Below are 19,629 nucleotides of genomic sequence, written 5' to 3'. Positions count from 1 at the left end.
GGGTGGTCCCGGCACGATCTCCCGTGATCTCCCGCTCTCGGGCCACGGCTGCGTTAATAGAAATGGCGCCGGTGGCCCTTTACCCTTACCATATGACATTTTGGTTCCTGTCACCCAACGTCACGAGTGCAGGAGATCGCTCCCAGACCCCCACTGGACCCCCAGGGACTTTTGGCCAGCTTGGTGGGGCCTCCTGACCCCCACAAGACTTGCCAAAAGTCCAGCGGGGGTCCGGGAGCAACCTCCTGCACTCGCGCCGTATTGCCTATATTCAAAATGGCGCCGGCGCTACTTTTGCCCTCACTATGTCATACGGGTCTGGGGATTGAAAAGACGTCATAGGTATGTATCGGAAGTTGGTTGATTAACACTGTGTCCTCAGGCTTCAGCCAGGATTCGGTGAATCCTGGCTGAAGCCACCTAGTAGGTAGTCGTAGAGGAGGTGAGTTTTTTTTCGTGAGAGATTGTGCATTAAGTAGGGTTAATGAGAAGAGCATGAGGCCCAGTAGTTGATTTAGCGGTGAGATCATCATAGGAATCAGTCTTTTTTGTTGAATGATGGGAAGGGTAGTATTTTTTATGTGGTTTCTGCGGAGGTTGCTGATAATAGGGATTGGGAAGGTGCACATCCTGGGTCTTAGTGGATATGTTGGTTGCGGGGGGGGGGGGGGGGGGGAGAAGAAGAACCAGTCTAAGTCGATAGGAGGAAGAGAGGAGAATGATACAGGCCTGAGGTAGAAAGGGATGGGTGCCAAGTGTAGATTCAAGTCGCAGTGGTTACCTAAGTCTGTACTAAGGTGCTGCACTAAGGGGCACACAAAGGGGCAGGCCCCTTTGTCGCGCACCTTCGGCGCGTGACGCCCAGAGCGCGACTCCAGGTGGAACGGCTGGGATTTAAATCCCCGCCCGACGACGCCTGATGAAGTCTTGGTCACACCTTGCCCTGATTGGCTGCCTGCTGCGGGGCAGAGAGAGAAGCAGCCTCGTGGCCGGTGGTGGAGCCATCGGGATATGTACCCCAAGAAGCCTATCCCCAAAAATATGGGGTTTTGGCAAGGAGAGGATTCAAAAATGCCAAAGCCCGCTCCCAGTGCCTAACAATGGAGAATTGCTGGGCATTGAATTAGTGACAGGCAAAGTTGCTGTCACACAAAGAATCAAAAGATAGTTAGGGAACTTGATCATGCCAGGGGCCCTGGAGATTAACCTCTGCTCCCCCATCTGGGCTCGGACCTGGACCTGTGGCACCCCTGAAAGCTGTCCACAGCACAAGACAGGCGCCAGCTACATTTGATTTTCACCTGGGTTGTGGATAAGTTTGGAGAGGAGGTAACTTTGCCATCCTTGTTAATTATAGATTCTGTACTTGACCCCAATAAAGATTGGATATTAAGGTTATCCTTAGCTTCCAAAGTGCAATAGGGAAGGAAGAGTCAGTTTCTCATTATAAGGCCCAGAGTATTAAAAGTAGGTGCCCACTTTTAACTTAGTTTTCCTTGTAAGTGTGTAACATAGTATCAGAGTCTTATACTCATCTTTAATGAATCCACTCATTTCACCTTTTTTGTTACTTCAGTTCCTTCTTCATCCTTACCAGACTCTTCTAAACCATCTTCAACGCAACTTGTGATTCTATCCTAGGGTTGCCAACTTTCAACAGTGAAAATTCCGAACACTTGGATGTACAGAGTAAAGTTTTTGCCAGTATCCTCCCACGTGACTATTATTGATTTATATGCCTTATCACGAGAAAACTCTTTACGAGGTGAGATACAACCAAATGGTCCCAAACATAAAAATACCAGAAACATTCCATTAGAACAGTCAGGAAAACTGCAATTACTTAACAATTTCCACCCCTACCATTAAGAAAACATGCATTTCATTGCAACCAAATTAAAATTACACCTTGTTGAGGTCGATATTCAAAAGTCATTTAGACCAAAAACATTTTGGAGAAGGGGCTGTTTTGAAAGGAAGGACCAGATTAGCTTGCCAACTGGCTCCAGATTTTCAGAACAGGTTAATCCAGTCCTGGTTTTACCCCATTAAGAGCAGGCTTTTCTTAGGGAATGCAATAGGGAAATCAGAATAAGTCCCAGAATGCAATGGAGTAAAATCAAGTCTGGATCAACCTGTCCTGAAATTATGGAGCTATTAGGCAATCCTAGACCAGATGCAGAAGGGGTTTGAGGGTTGGATCAGCTGGTGAGGGTTTGGCTGTAGAGGATGAGAGAGAGGGAATGAAAGAAGATTAAATGGGGGATGTAAGAAAGGAGGTGGGGATGAGAGGAAAGGCTAAAAAAGTTAGGACACTTCAGCTTGGAGGAGAGACAGCTGAAGGGAGATATGATAAATATCTATAAAATAATGAGTAGAGTGGAACAAGTAAACGTTAATCAATTGTTCACCCTTTCAAAGAGTACAAAGACTAAGGAACACAAAATGAAGTTACTGTGTAATACATTTAAAACTAATAAAATAAAATATTATTTTACTCAATGCATAATTAACCTCTGGAATTCATTGCCAGAGGATGTGGTGAAAACTATTTGTGTAGCTGCATTTAAAAAAGGTTTGGACAAATTCCTAGAGGAAAGTCCATTATCCATTATTAAGGCAGAGTTGTAGAGTGTTGCAAGCGTAGGGTGCAGTTGCTTGCTTGAGAGAGAGTGAGTCCTTGGTTCATGGCACAACCTCAGGGCATGGCTCCAAGGTAGGCACCATGGGAAACATAGAAACATAGAAATGATGGCAAAAGAAGACCAAACGGTCCATCCAGTCTGCCCAGCAAGCTTTCACATTTTTTCATACTTTTCTGTTACTCTTGTACCTTTAAATAACTTTTTAGGTTCTATTTCCCTTCCACCCCCACCATTGTAGGTAGCAGTGCTGGAACTGCATCTAAGTGAAGTATCAGCTAATTGGTTTGGGGTAGTAACCACTGTAATAAGCAAGCTACTCCCACGCTTGTTTACCAAGCCTGTGCAATTCAGTCATTGTTGGTTGTTTGAATATAAATCCTCTTTTCTTCATACCCCCTGCTGTTGAAACAGTGAGCTGCGCTGGATATGTATTCTAAGTGAAGTATCAGGCTTGATTTGGGGTAGTAACCACCATAACAAGCAAGCTACATCCATGCTTATTTGTTTTACCCAGACTATGTACTTCAGACCTCGTTGGTAGTTGTCTGAATTTAAATCATCTTTTCTTCATTCCCCTGCCATTGAAGCAGAGAGCTATGCTGGATATGCATTGAAAGTGAAGTATCAGGCATTTTTGGTTTGGGGTAGTAACCGCCATAACAAGCAAGCTACTACCCTGCTTTTATGTGGAAGCAAATCCTTTTTTCCACATTTCCTCTGGCCGTTGAAGCATAGAGCAATGTTGGAGTCGCATTAACCGTATGTATGTTTATTGAATAAGGATATTAATCTCCAGGTAGTAGCTGTCATTCCCACAAGCCACCCCCATGCCTCTTCTCTTTATTCACATCCTCTAGACTTTATGGATACACAGTATTTATCTCACGCCCCTTTGAAATCCTTCACAGTTTTGGTCTTCACTACTTCCTCCTGAAGGGCATTCCAGGCATCCACCACCCTCTCTCTGAAGGAATACTTCCTGACATTGGTTCTGAGTCTTCCTCCCTAGAGTTTTAAATCGTGACCCCTGGTTCTGCTGATTTTTTTGCAATGGAAAAGGTTTGTCGTTGTCTTTGGATCATTAAAACCTTTCAAGAATCTGAAAGTCTGTATTATATCACCCCTGCTCCTCCTTTCCTCCAGGGTGTACATATTTAGATTCTTTAATCTCTCCTCATAAGTCATTTGATGAAGACCATCCACCTTTTTGGTCACCCTTCTCTGGACCGCCTCCATCCTGTCTCTGTCCCTTCGGAGATATGGTCTCCAGAACTGAACACAGTACTCCAGGTGAGGCCTCACTAAGGACCTGTACAAGGGGATCACTTCCCTTTTCTTACTCGATATTCTTCTCTCTGTGCAGCCCAGCATTCTTCTGACTTTAGCTATCGCCTTGTCACATTGTTTTGCCGACTTCAGATCATTAGACCCTATCACCCCAAGGTCTCTCTCCTGCTCCATGCACATCAGCCCTTCTCCCCCTATCGAATACAGTTCTTTCGGATTTCCACACCCCGTATGCATGACTCTGCACTTCTTGGCATTGAATCTCAGCTGCCATATCTTCAACCACTCTTCCAGCTTCCTTAAATCCCATTTCATTCTCTCCACTCCTTCCAGCGTGTCCACTCTGTTGCAGATCTTAGTGTCATCTGCAAAAAGACAAACCTTACCTTCTATCCTGTCCACAATGTCGCTCACAAAGATATTGAACAGGACTGGTCCCAACACCGATTCCTGCGGCACTCCGCTCAACACCGCTCTCTCTTCAGAGTAAGTTCCATTTACCATCACACATTGTCTTCTGTCCGTCAACCAGTTTGCAATCCAGGCCACCACCTCGGCACTCTCTCCTAAGCTTCTTATTTTATTCACCAGTCTCCTGTGCTGAATCGTATCAAAAGCTTTGCTGAAGTCCAAGTAGATGACATTGAGTGCTCTTCCTTGATCCAATTCATAAGAACATAAGAACATAAGAAAATGCCATACTGGGTCAGACCAAGGGTCCATCAAGCCCAGCATCCTGTTTCCAACAGTGGCCAATCCAGGCCATAAGAACCTGGCAAGTACCCAAAAACTAAGTCTATTCCATGTTACTATTGCTAATGGCAGTGGCTATTCTCTAAGTGAACTTAATAGCAGGTAATGGACTTCTCCTCCAAGAACTTATCCAATCCTTTTTTAAACACAGCTATACTAACTGCACTAAACCACATCCTCTGGCAAACAAATTCCAGAGTTTAATTGTGCGTTGAGTAAAAAAGAACTTTCTCCAATTAGTTTTAAATGTGCCCCATGCTAACTTCATGGAGTGCCCCCTAGTCTTTCTACTATCCGAAAGAGTAAATAACCAATTCACATCTACCCGTTCTAGACCTCTCATGATTTTAAACACCTCTATCATATCCCCCCTCCGTCGTCTCTTCTCCAAGCTGAAAAGTCCTAACCTCTTTAGTCTTTCCTCATAGGGGAGTTGTTCCATTCCCCTTATCATTTTGGTAGCCCTTCTCTGTACCATCTCCATCGCAATTATATCTTTTTTGAGATGCGGCGACCAGAATTGTACACAGTATTCAAGGTGCGGTCTCACCATGGAGCGATACAGAGGCATTATGACATTTTCCGTTTTATTCACCATTCCCTTTCTAATAATTCCCAACATTCTGTTTGCTTTTTTGACTGCCGCAGCACACTGTACCGACGATTTCAATGTGTTATCCACTATGACACCTAGATCTCTTTCTTGGGTTGTAGCACCTAATATGGAACCCAACATTGTGTAATTATAGCATGGGTTATTTTTCCCTATATGCATCACCTTGCACTAATCCACATTAAATTTCATCTGCCATTCGGATGCCCAATTTTCCAGTCTCACAAGGTCTTCCTGCAATTTATCACAATCTGCTTGTGATTTAACTACTCTGAACAATTTTGTATCATCTGCAAATTTGATTACGTCACTCGTCGTATTCCTTTCCAGATCATTTATAAATATATTGAAAAGTAAGGGTCCCAAATCAGATCCCTGAGGCACTCCACTGCCCACTCCCTTCCACTGAAAAAATTGCCCATTTAATCCTACTCTCTGTTTCCTGTTTTAGCCAGTTTGCAATCCACGAAAGGACATCGCCACCTATCCCATGAATTTTTACTTTTCCTAGAAGCCTCTCATGAGGAACTTTGTCAAACGCCTTCTGAAAATCCAAGTATACTATATCTACTGGTTCACCTTTATCCACATGTTTATTAACTACTTCAAAAAAGTGAAGCAGATTTGTGAGGCAAGACTTGCCCTGGGTAAAGCCATTCTGACTTTGTTCCATTAAACTATGTCTTTCTATATGTTCTGTGATTTTGATGTTTAGAACACTTTCCACTATTTTTCCTGGCACTGAAGTCAGACTAACCGGTCTGTAGTTTCCCGGATCGCCCCTGGAGCCCTTTTTAAATATTGGGGTTACATTTGCTATCCTCCAGTCTTCAGGTACAATGGATGATTTTAATGATAAGTTACAAATTTTTACTAATAAGTCTGAAATTTCATTTTTTAGTTCCTTCAGAACTCTGGGGTGTATACCATCCGGTCCAGGTGATTTACTACTCTTCAGTTTGTCAATCAGGCCTACCACATCTTCTAGGTTCACTGTGATTTGATTCAGTCCATCTGAATCATTGCCCATGAAAACCTTCTCCATTACGGGTACGTCCCCAACATCCTCTTCAGTAAACACCGAAGCAAAGAAATCATTTAATCTTTCCGCGATGGCCTTATCTTCTCTAAGTGCCCCTTTAACCCCTCGATCATCTAACGGTCCAACTGACTCCCTCACAGGCTTTCTGCTTCGGATATATTTTAAAAAGTTTTTACTGTGAGTTTTTGCCTCTACAGCCAACTTCTTTTCAAATTCTCTCTTAGCCTGTCTTATCAATGTCTTACATTTAACTTGCCAATGTTTATGCTTTATCCTATTTTCTTCTGTTGGATCCTTCTTCCAATTTTTGAATGAAGATCTTTTGGCTAAAATAGCTTCTTTCACCTTCCCTTTTAACCATGCCAGTAATCGTTTTGCCTTCTTTCCACCTTTCTTAATGTGTGGAATACATCTGGACTGTGCTTCTAGAATGGTATTTTTTAACAATGACCACGCCTCTTGGACATTTTTTACTTTTGTAGCTGCTCCTTTCAGTTTTTTTCTAACAATTTTTCTCATTTTATCAAAGTTTCCCTTTTGAAAGTTTAGCACGAGAGCCTTGCATTTACACACTGTTCCTTTTCCAGTCATTAAATCAAATTTGATCATATTATGATCACTATTGCCAAGTGGCAATAGTGATCCTTGGTTACCCAGTCAAAAAAGTCTATCAGATTTGTCTGACAGGATCTTCCCCTGGTGAATCCATGCTGCCTCTGGTCCAGCAATTCTTCCGAGTGTAGATAGTTCACTATTCCTTCTTTTAACAGTGATTCCATTATTTTTCCCACCACCAAAGTGAAGCTAATCGGTCTGTAGTTTCCAGCCTCCTCTCTGCTCCCACTCTTGTGAAGCAGGACCACCACCGTTCTTCTCCAATCACTTGGCACCACTCCCGTTTCTAGGGATCTATTGAACAGGTCACACAGTGGACCCACCAGCGCATTTATTTATTTATTTTAAAGTATTTATATACCATTTTATAAAAGTAAATTTTGTCAAAATGGTTTACAATGGGTAAAATAAAAATTAAAGAATAAACAATCAAAATCAAATTAAATTTAAAAGTACATAAAAGTTAATTAATAGCTAGAAGAAATTCTAGTATAAAAATAAGTCATTTACTCAAAGTAAAATAAAACATAAAACATTATTGCCATGGGACCTACTGTTGCTGGAGGAAGGGAGATGGGAATGAGATGAAATGAGTAAGATGAATGAATGCTGTAGATAGGTCGGTGATATATGTTAGCTGTTAAGTTTGATCTTGGGTGGAAATATTAAATACAAGTTGGAAAAGATAAGTTTTAAGTGATTTTTTTAAATGAGAGGGGTTTGATATTGACCGCAGTGGGTTTGGGAGAGAATTCCAAAGTATTGGACCGGCTACCGAGAAAGCTCTCTTTCTGGTAACATCTAGCCTGGCTTGTTTGGGTGAGGGAATATCTAGGAGATTTTGAAAGAGAGATCTTAAATGTCGTGCAGGTTTGTAAATCTGTAGTAAAGAACAGAGCCATGTGGAGGTTGGATTGTGAATTAAACCATGGATAGTGGAGAGAAGTTTATATTTTACCCTGAACTTTATGGGAAGCCAGTATAATGATTGCAGAATTGGGGTGATATGGTTGTGTGAAGGGGTTCTGGTTAGTATCCGGGCTGCGCTATTTTGAATCAGTTGTAGGGGATAAAGTGAGGAGTCTGGTAGTCCTAGATAAAGTGCGTTGCAGTAATCTAGACCGGAGAAAACTAGGGATTGAAGAATGGTTCTATAATCACGGTAAAAAAGTAGAGGCCGAAGGTGTTTTAGAAGCCGTAGTTTGTAGAAGGATTTTTTAGTAAGTGAAGAGAAATGCTGTTTCATGGAGAGGTCTGAATTTATAATTATTCCTAGATTTGTGGCATGACGTGTTATGGGGATAGTACTATTGTTCATTTGCAAATGTGGTGGTGGACCTATTGAGGAATCTGAAATAGAAGATAGGTGTATAATTTCAGTTTTTGAAGAATTTAGTTTGAGCCAATTATGAGAGAGCCAAGAATTTATGGTGGATAAGTAGAGAGAGACCATGGATAATGTGGCAGACCAGGATGTTTTATATGGGACAAAAAACTGGATATCATCTGCATAGATTTTGAATTGTAGATTAAGGGAGGATAGAATATTACATAGAGGAAGAAGATAAGTATTGAATAGTATGGGAGATAGTGATGAACCTTGAGGGACGCCGGAATTGATGATATAAGTGGTGGAAGAATGCTGGTTATAATTGACTTGTTGAGGATGGTCAGAGAGAAATGATGAGAACCAGTTCAAAACTGTTCCTGTAATACCTATAGTTTTGAGACCTGAAAGGAGAATTTGGTGATCCACTGTGTCGAATGCTGCTGAAATATCTAAAAAGACTATGATGTAATCTGTGTATGAATCGAATGCACGGAAAAAGGTGTCAAAAGAGGATAATAGGAGTGTTTCTGTAGAGTGTCCCTTTCTAAATCCATGTTGATTAATATGGAGGATATTGTGATCTGAAAGAAAATCGGTTAACTGACGTAATACTGCAGATTCTATTAATTTCGCCAAAGAGGCGAGGGTGGCGATCGGTCTGTAGTTATTAAGATCTGTTGTATCTTTAGCTTTTGATTTTAAAATTGGTAATATAGAATCTCTGAGCTCCCTCAGTATCCTAGGATGAACCTCATCAGGCCCCAAGGTTTTGTCCACTTTCAGTTTCCCCAGCTCTTCCCATACATTCTCTACTGTAAATGGAGTTACATCTAGTTTGCTCCTTTTAGTTTGGTCCACTGTTGTTCCACATCTCTCTTGTTCTCCCAGCCTACTAGTTCTTCCTCCAGGTACTTCCCCATTTCATCAAAGTCCGTGTTTTTGAACTGCAAAATTTGGGTCCATATGCTTCTTTTCCATATTCTTTTTGTGATATTAGACCATACCGTTTGATGATCACTGGTGCTGAGGTGGGCGCCCTTCTGGACATCAGAGACATTATCTCTATTAGTGAGCACTAAAGCACTAACTCCCTCTCTCATGGGTTCCATTACCATTTGTTTGAACAAATCTCCTTGCAGAGTATCCACTATGTCTCTACTATTGTTAGATTCTGCAGATGGGATGCTCCAGTCTACATCCAGAAAATTAAAGTCTCCAACAATCACCACTTCTCCCTTCTTTCCCTTCTTTTGGATGTCTTCAACCAGATCTCTGTCAAGCTCTTCCTTTTGGTTTGGAGGCCTGTAAACCACTCCAATAAAAATGGATGTCCCATCTTTTTTTAGGTTGACCCATAGTGCTTCTTCATTGCCTCATCTTCCTTGCAGCTCAGATGCTTGGATATTGTTTCTGATATAAAGAGCCACTCCTCCCCCATTCCTATCCTCTCTGTCCTTCCTTAACAAGTTATAGCCCGGTATTGCCGTATCCCAATCGTGAGATTCCGTGAACTACATCTCGTGACAGCAACAATGTCAAAGTCTGCCTCCACTATTAGGGCTTGCATGGGCAGTGCTTGAAAATAGCTTGGACTTAAAACTTGGCTTGGGCTTGTAACATAGCTCTGTCAGACCTCCACTGAACCTATACGCACAGAGTGAAACCCAACAATACAATGGTGGTCTCAGGGTTAGCCCTCCAGCCACTTGATAGCCCTTTTGGACCAGCCACTTAAAATGGCAAGTGTGTCAGGACAGAAGAAAGCTGGGGACAAGACATGGCATGGCAAAGTATATGAATGAAGCACTGAAGGCTTGGAACTTGGATGAAGGCTTGGAACTTGGATGAAGACTTGGAATACGGATGAAGGCATCCGTATTCCAAGTCTCGCCTGACCTAGAGCCTCGCCTGACCTAGAGCCTGAACTCTCGCCTGACCTAGAGCCTAGACCTGGAGACAAGGAACATGGATGAAGGCTCTAGGTCAGGCGAGAGTTCAGCTTCCATGGGCACTTCACTACAACATGCCCTACAAAGCTCACCATGGGCTGGTCACAGACCATGTTGTCCCGCTGTTCACCCTACATAACCTGCCACAGATTGGAAGTGGACCACACCAGGAGCGAGACAGGCTCAGGACTGAGACTTAGATGAGGATGGTAACCAAGATATCCCTTGGATTGAGGAACATGGCTTGGAATGAGGAACATGGAGAATCACTGGCTGAACAAGCTCCACAAGCACTGGATTTAGGAACATGATTAGCAACTTGAATCTTGACTTGAAACTTAACTTGGAACTTGTAATTCTAAAAACAAGGATGGACTCCGAGGACTTGACCTAGCAAAGACAGACTTGAAGATAGGCCTTGTGCCAGGAATTGCCCTACATAGCCCCTCAAGGGCTGGTTATGGACCACATCACTGGCATGCCTGGCAGAGGGATAAGAGAGGATCTAGAGACAGACTTTTTAATGAAGACAGGAACATCAGGAATTTGATTGAAGATTCAGAAGACTAAGATGAGGTGAGGACTCAGAAGACTTGGATAAGGTGAAAACTCAGAAGACTTGGATGAGGAACTGACAAGAGACCAGGAACATGGAACGTAGAACATAGAGGCGCTCACATGAAGAACAATGACACCAGGAGCATGAAGAACATGGAGAGCAGGACCATCAAATGAGGAACATGAAGACCATCAAGACAGAAGCATGACCACAGAAGACCTTGCAAAATTATGAAACCATGGGTGACCATGAGGATCCATTGTGAAGGCCCCAAAGAACTGGCAAAGAGCCCTTTTATAGGGCTGAAGACATGATGAGGCAGGACTTCATCAAAGAGGGCCATGGGACGTTTATCTCTGCTGTGCCTTTAAATTGAAATAAGAAGCAAATGTGCACCTAGGAGGGCATCGGGTGAAGGAAGAAGTTGGCATCGTTCCAGCCGCAAAGCTCACTGGCTGCATCCAGGAGTTCGGCGGCACTCAGGCTGTGATGAAACAAGTGACGTCATGGTGGCCCACCGATGCAGAGCAACACATAACGGCACTTTGGGCTGCACCAGCAGCAGTGGATGGCCTCCTGGCTGCAGAAGTGAAACAGTGGAATCGGGGTTCAGCAGCATGACGTTGGGGTTAGTTAGTGGAGCCACTCGTGGGCCTGTCCTGTGAGTGAGCACAAAACAGAAATCCACTGCTTATTCCTGGGATAATCAGCTTAGAATCTCTCTACCCCTTAGGATCCTGGCAGGTGCTTGTGACCTGGCTTGGCTACTGTTGGAAACAGGATACTGGGCTTGAGGGACCCTTGGTCTGACCCAATATAGCAAGTCTTGTGTTCTTATGAGAAGAGGAGATCCGTTAGTGGGATGTGAAAGTGAAGGGGGAATTGGGATGGGCTGAGAGGGAAAGGATGACAGTTGGGAGTTATAAGAGGCTTGGGGATAAGAGGGGACCAGGTGGGGGATGTAAACAGGCATAAGAGGGTGAGAGGGGTAGCCTGGGGAGGTGAAGGAAGCTGGGAGATAGAAGAGGGGATTGACTGAAGACACAGGGAGTCCCCACTGGAGAGGAGGTTTTCTGCTGGGGCTGGAGGTTGAGAGAAAGGATTGACTTGCCAGCATGGAAAGCAGGAGCACCAGGCTGGAGGGAACCAGCAGAGACCATGCCAACATGACTGGGCTGTAGAAAGAGGCAGCAGCTCGCCCCGGGCTAAGCCACAGGACACATGCAATGTGCATTCCCTCAGCCAGACGATCCCTTGTTGCCACTGCAGGATCTTGCATTCAGATTGCCTGGCAGTCTGAGGAAGCTGTGGTTCAAGCCAGGCCTGGATGCAGAGGCGGTAATGCACCTGCAGCAGGGGGCAGGATCAGACAGCTGCAGACCTGGAGTCGGAGGGCTGAAATCCGGACAAATTCCAGACATTTTATCTCTCCAGAAACCTTCAGGATCTGAAGCAGAAATTCAGTAATGTCTGGAAAACAAATCCTATTCTCTCCATGCTAAGAAGTTAGTATGTGTGGTCTTGCTTCTATAATGGCTTGTACATGTTTGATTAAGTTTGTGGACATTCAAGATGAGTATCCTTCTTTAATTTGTGAACTGATATGCACTGAAATTACTTTATTTCTTCTTTTTCTTTTTTCTTTGTTGGTTTCTTAACAAGTGCTGTGTCTTGGAATTTTCTTTGAATATATATAAATAAATAAATAGTTAACATCAAAGGAACAAGATTTCTGACAGATCTTCAAGTTGATGATGAGGCTCAAGATCACATCTAGGAACCAGGATGGAAACTTGCAAACTGCTGACTTCAGAAGAAGAGTCTGGTGAAATTCCAGTCTTCAAGATTTATTTAGTTTCATTTGCAAGACTGACTGCATATCTTGGCATTCTTACCACCCTTGCAGCTAACTCCCCTTACAAAACAGAGTCAGTTCAGTGTAAACTATAATGTCAGCTGAGTGCTAGGGATGCACATTTGAATTATCCAAATATGGAACTTCATCTGAATAAGTCAATTTTCAGTTTGGTTTGGATCTTCTAACTGAATGGATAGGATTCCCCAAAAAATCTGAATCCTTTTCATCTCATTTGGTTTGGTCCCATTAAAGTCTAGGAGATGTTTAAAACCTCTCCATTTAAATTTGTTGCAATCTGCCTTGAGACAAACTTTGGGAAAAGGCAGAGTAGAGCTAGTTGGGGATGGAACAAGGAAGGAGCAGGGCATATCATGTTCCAGCAGGTTTCCAACCAGCCAATCCCAGCTGGCAGCCACATAGATTGACATTACCATTTTTTAAGTGAAAATGAAACTAAGAACACTTTGATCAGCCAATGACTATTTGGTTCTCAATCATTTTTCTGATGGGTCTCAGAGAGAGAAGGCAGAGATTTTGAAGCCCCTTGCTTCAAATTTCCAGTGTTATAAAAAAAAGATTAGAATAAAAGCTTTATATTTAGAGGCAAAAGCATTGTGTGCTTTTACAGTCAATTCTCTGTCAAAGGATTAAACTTAGGGCTGTCACCTGGCTTCAGATTTTCAGGGCAGATTGATCCAGTCCTGTTTTACCCCATTGCATGCAGGGACATGTGGTTCTGATTTTCTTATTGCACTTTCTAAGAAAAGCAAGACTACAAGTCCCTGCATGCAGCAGGGAAAACCAGGCCTGGGTCAGCCTGCTATGAATATTTGCATTCATTTGGCAACCCTAGTTAGAATATAACTATATATTAGCTGGGTAAGACTGTATTTCTCTTCCACAACAGGCAGGCAGCATGTGCCAGGATTTTAAATGCCCTGCGCGCGTAAATCCAGCTGGATTTACGCGTGCAGGGCACTCGCGTGCCGGTGCGCCAATTTTGCATAGGCCGCCGGTGCCCACACAGCCCCAGGATGCACGTAAGTCCCGGGGCTTCGTAAAAGGGGCGGGGAGGGGGCATGTCCGGGGGAGGGATCGGGGTCAGGGGGCGGTTCGGGGCGGGACTGGGGGCGTGGCGCCGGCCCGGGGGCGTGGTCGAGGCCTCCGGACCAGCCCCCGGGTCGGGTGATGGCGCGCCAGCAGCCCGCTGGTGCGCGCAGATTTACGCCTGCTTTCAGCAGGCATAAATCTGGCAATAAAGGTAGGGGGGGCTTAGATAGGGCCGGGGGGGTGGGTTAGGTAGGGGAAGGGAGGGGAAAGGTGGGGGAAGGGCGAAGGAAAGTTCCCTCCGAGGCCACTCCGATTTCGCTCCTTGCGCATGCCGACCCCGGATTTTATAAGATACACGTGGCTACGTACGTATCTTATAAAATCCAGCGTACTTTTGTTCGCGCCTGGTGCGCGAACAAAAGTACGCTCTCGCGCAAATTTATAAAATCTACCCCCTTGTTTTTTTCTCTGCAGTGCAAGCAGTGACCAGTGACTGATTCTGACAGTGAGCAGTTGGTTTTCTCTGTGTAAAAGAATCAGTGACATCATATTAATTCTTCTATGGGTGACTCTTCAGCTAACCTTTTACTGGACATAGTCAGTAAGCTGCTGCATCCATCACGCTATGCCTTGGGGTATTGATATCACTGTATCTGCCCCTTTGCCCCTCTTTTGCTGCATTGGGGACTTCATGCTACTATTTGTGATGCCTTGCTCCTCTCATGGTGCCGCAGTTCATGCTGCTTTGCCTCCCCTCTGTCTCGCAGTGTTGCTGCCCCTGCTCCTAATGCCTTCTTGCAAGTGTCATAAATATTGGATGAAAAACCCCAAAGTTAGGGTGAAAAATAGGAAGCATTGCTTCCCTCATTTATTTTAATGGAAACAAACGAAACAAATGACTTAAATAATCCAAACCAAACAAATCAAATGAAAAACCAAACCAAACCAAAAATCTAAACTGAACTCAAAGGTAGCTTGAATTCAGGCATCCCTGTCTCAGCTCAGAAGAGTCTGAGACAACCCTGCCAGCCTGGTTTTGCAAGAAAATCTGAGCAATTTAGGGAAATGGGAAAGTCAATCCAGCACGCACAGTGTAGAATGTTCTCTAGCATCCCACACTAATATGTAGAAGAGATGTGCATGCGCAAATAATTCATTTATGTTTTTGTTTGTCATTTATTAAAACATTGTGAGGTAGATCTTCAAAAAATACGTGGCGCGAACAAAAGTACACCAGATTTTATAAGATACGCGCGTATCTTATAAAAATCCGGGGTTGGCGCGCGCAAGGCCTGCACAAAATCGGCAGCCTGCGCGCCGAGCCGCGCAGCCTGCCTCCATTCCCTCCAAGGCCGCTCCGAAATCGGAGCGGCCTCGGAGGGAACTTTCCTTCCGCGTCCCCCTACCTTCCCCTCCCTTCCCTATCTACCCCACCCCCAGCCCTACCTAAATCCCCCCCCCACCTTTGTTGGGCAAGTTACGCCTGCTTGAAGCAGGTGTAACTTGCGCGCACCGCCCCGGCATCCCCCGGCACGGCGGCCTGTGCCGGGGGACTCGGGACCGCCCGCCCCCGAACCATTGCCACGCGGCCGGACCCACCCCGGACCACCCCCTGCCCCTAGACACGCCCACTGGACACGCCCCCTCCCACCCCTTTTAGGAAGCCGCGAGACTTACGCGCGTCCCGGGGCTTTGCGCGCGCCAGCAGCCTATGCAAAATAGGCTGCTGGCGCAGGGGTTTTAAAATCTACCCCTTTATGTTTTCAGATGTTTTAATTTTTTTATTTTTTTGTCCTCATTTTTTTTCGGCAAAGTATTGCAAACAGTGTGCATGTAACGCTCCATGGTGAGACCGCACCTTGAGTATTGTGTACAATTCTGGTCACCACATGTCAAAAAATCTATAGTTGCGATGAAGAAGGTACAGAGAAGGGCGACCAAAATGATAAGAGGAATGGAACAGCTCCCCTATGAGGAAAGGCTAAAGAGGTTAGGACTTTTCAGCTTGGAGAAGAGACGGCTGAGGGGGGATAGGATATGATACAGGTGTTTAAAATCATGAGAGGTCTAGAACGGGTAGATGTGAATCGGTTATTTACTCTTTCGGATAGTAGAAAGACTAGGGGGCACTCCATGAAGTTAGCATGGGGCACATTTAAAACTAATTGGAGAAAATTATTTTTCACTCAATGCACAATTAAGCTCTGGAATTTGTTGCCAGAGGATGTGGTTAGTGCAGTTAGTGTAGCTGTGTTTAAAAAAGGATTGGATAAGTTCTTGGAGGAGAAGTCCATTAACTGCTATCAAGTTTACTTAGGGAATAGCCACTGCCATTAGCAATGGTTACATGGAATAGACTTAGTGTTTGGGTAATTGCCAGGTTCTTATGGCCTGGATTGGCCACTGTTGGAAACAGGATGCTGGGCTTGATGGACCCTTGGTCTGACCCAGAATGGCAACGTCTTATGTTCTTATGTGCGTATCTGACAAATGGATAGTGTGTGAGCAGAAATGAATTGTGTGAGTGTTTATGTACTGGGCACATAGTATCCATTCATCAGATATGCATATACCACCAAAACAAATCAAACAAATGGAGCAAAAATGCACATGCCTAATGAAATGGGAAATAAATTAAAAAAAATCATAGCTGGGAAAAATTAACGTCAAAATACAGACACAAAGAATAAATAAAACATGTCTCAGGTCACCAAACTATCCCCCTCATTTATCAAAATGCCTTTAACGCATGTGATAGCACCCTATCGTATGGTGCGATGCAAATTCAAAAAAGAGGAGGAGCAGGCTGGGTTTACTGTTTTGTGAAGCCTTATTGCACAGCTTTAATGCTGATTTTAGCTACAACTTTTTCAGGAGTGTTAAGCCATGTGATAGTTTGTATCACCTGTTGTGATGGGTTTTTGCAGATGCTGGTTTTGGTAGTTTGAAGCTCCTAGAGTGCCCACCTAGCTATTGGGGAGGGAGAGAGAGCACCTGGCCATAATGTTATCACCCTAAATACATATTTATATCTCTATGGGAGGCCCACCTAGTAACTCGAGGTGAGGTTTAGGTATAGGTGTAGGGGTTAGGAGCCACCTTGACATTCAATGTGAGACGTACAAACAGGATAGTGCTTTCTTGTGAACATTTGATGACCCTCGGAGAGAGGAAACTCACCCAAAGATGAGATTTGTGCAATGTTCTCTCAACCTAGCTTGATGGACTCTGTAACATCAAGCTAGGTTGAGAGAACATTGCACAAATCTCATCTTTGGGTGAGTTTCCTCTCTCCGAGGGTCATCAAATGTTCACAAGAAAGCACTGTCCTGTTCGTACGTCTCACATTGAATGTCAAGGTGGCTCCTAACCCCTACACCTATACCTAAACCTCACCTCGAGTTACTAGGTGGGCCTCCCATAGAGATATAAATATGTATTTAGGGTGATAACATTATGGCCAGGTGCTCTCTCAAAGTACCACATTCTGGCACTTATCTCAAAGCATGAAAAAGTTAACACAATTTGAGGTAACTTAGCTCTTTGCACAGGTATTAGCACAAATTGCAATAAACTCCCTATTGCCATAAAACACACCCCTTTTCCCATCACATGCAATATTTACCACATTTTGATAAATCCAGGCCTATATTTGTAAAAAAATACATAAAGCAATCTAATAAATAAATATTTATTTTTAATTGTACCTTTTACTATGGATGCATTCATGGTATGGAACATCAACTTTTCCCACTCCTAAGTTCTTATAAAAACTCTTACACAAATGCACAAGAAGATCTCACAGTACTTGAGAAGGGTCATCTCAGGTGTTATAAATAGGAAGTCCTAGACATCAGCTCTCTCCAGTTGATTTATTTCCTTCCTACTCATCTCTTCTTCAGTTCTCACTGGTAGTTGCTCTTTAGTCTACCTCATAGGTCTGAGGATAAATTTTGGAGAGCTAATAGTGTCAAAGAGTTCACATGGACAGTTTGACAAACCTTGCAGTCATGATGTAAAATAGAGGTTTTTCACTTGACTTATCTTTCTCCTATTCACCACTTCTTCACTTCTCACTGGTTGTTGCTCTTCTTTTCGTGAACACCTTCAGTATGCCGTGCTTAATCTCTTTGGTCCTCACACCATAGACAATGGGGTTCAGTGATGGAGGGACAAGGAGATGTAAAACGTTCACCAAAATTGGGATGTCCGATGGGATTTTGTTCCCACTTGTGTGAGTTATGGCCAAAACCACAAGGATAGTAGAAAAAAATAAGATGAGAATGAAGTGAGAAGAGCAGGTACTCAAGGCCTTCATGGCTGCCCCTTCAGCTTGCAGCTTCAGCACAGCCCGGAGGATGAAACAGTATGACATGGTGATTAACAAGAAGTCACTGCCTAATAAAACCCAGGCAACCACCAGCTGGTAAACACTGTTTATTGTAATATCTTCACAGGCCAGGGACACTACTGCTAAGTTGGCACAGAAGCTGTATTTGATGGCATTTCTGGAGCAGTAATGCAGCCGGGCAGCAAGCAGAGGAACCGGTAGACCTAACACTGCATTCCTGACCAGGATAAAGACAGCAGATTTTACTACAAAGCCGTTAGTAATTATGTAGAAGTACCGTAAGGGGTTGCAGATTGCAATGTATCGATCATAAGCCATAACAAGGAAGATACCTGACTCCATCCCAAGGAAGCAATGGACAAAGTACATCTGCGTGAAGCAGGCTGAGGAGCTGATAGTTTTTGCATCAAACCAGAGGATCCCTAGGAGTTTGGGAGTGACTGAGTTGCAGAGACCTATATCCACCAGAGCCAGCATGGCCAGCAGATAGTACATGGGAGCATGGAGGTTCAGATCAGCATAGAAAGTGATCAGTAGTGTGAGATTGGCCACAAGGGCCACGAGGAAGAGAAGAGCCAGTGGGATGGAGAGCCAGTGCTGCCATCTTTGGATCCCAGGGAAACCCATGAGGAGGAACTCAGACACCTCCGTGGTGCTGTTGGTATTGAAGGAAGACATGGCAAAGGGTCCTTGTGAATATAAGTTTGAGATGAAAGACATAATATTTTATTTAACAGAATGACCGATAGTGTTAAAGTAACATGATTTTCTCACTAATTAGACATTTATCCGTCATGTTAAGCTTTCTTCTCAGTGTCCCCAGAATATCTCACTAATCCTGCATATATTACCTGCTCTGTTTCTTCTATTCTGTAAAGGCATTATTTTCTTTACAATCCCCTCGGTCTCATCTCTATCTTTACAGTACTTAGGTGTCCAGGACTGTACCTCATATTCCAGAAGGGGGTCTTCCAACAGCCTTACCCAGTGTGTCCTCCTTCTCCCAAAGGCTCTGTCCCTTTCCCAGATACCTGAGGACCTTATTACAACAACTTCTTGGCACCCAACTCTACAATGACATTTGTACTTCTTAGGATGCATGCACGGCTCTTGCTGTGCTTTCCTGCCAATGAGCTTGGAACAGCTTCCAGTTCAAGGGAAAATGCAAACCAATTAATGTGTTTGGGATGTGACGTTTCCCATTCATTTTATATTCTGAGTGTGTGAAGGACAGATCAGTAGGGATGTGCATTCGTTTCATTCGTTTCATAAGTTTCCCATTACATGTCAATTAGATGTGCATTCGTTTCATATGTTTCATATGTTTCATATTGCATGCTTGTATAGGAAACGGATGAAACGGATGAAACAAATGCACATCCCTACAGATCAGTAGTAATGGTAAAGGTGACAGGGGAGTGGAGAGAAAAGCCAACAGCACAGAGATAAAAGCAAACAATGGAACGGACGCATAAATGTTAACTTTCAAACAAATGCATGTGGAGGCATAGACGTGCATATATGGCCACGAGCAGACATGCATAAGTATTTTATAAACCATGTATATGATATACATA

At 43.8% G+C, this 19,629-nt stretch overlaps 1 protein-coding gene across 1 annotated transcript; it reads right to left on the bottom strand.

Moving 5' to 3' along the window:
* Positions 1 to 17,767: 17,767 nt before the first annotated feature.
* On the bottom strand, positions 17,768 to 18,730 carry LOC115091565 (olfactory receptor 56A4-like). The gene has a single exon (XM_029601745.1). It carries the CDS (start codon positions 18,728 to 18,730, stop codon positions 17,768 to 17,770), a length of 963 nt encoding a protein of 320 aa, XP_029457605.1.
* Between the last annotated feature and the right edge of the window lie 899 nt (positions 18,731 to 19,629).

The sequence above is a fragment of the Rhinatrema bivittatum genome, chromosome 5 (assembly GCF_901001135.1).
Source record: "Rhinatrema bivittatum chromosome 5, aRhiBiv1.1, whole genome shotgun sequence".
Lineage (NCBI taxonomy): Eukaryota > Metazoa > Chordata > Amphibia > Gymnophiona > Rhinatrematidae > Rhinatrema > Rhinatrema bivittatum.
Note: the sequence above shows the minus strand (reverse complement) of the source record. Positions and strands in the feature narration are given on the sequence as shown.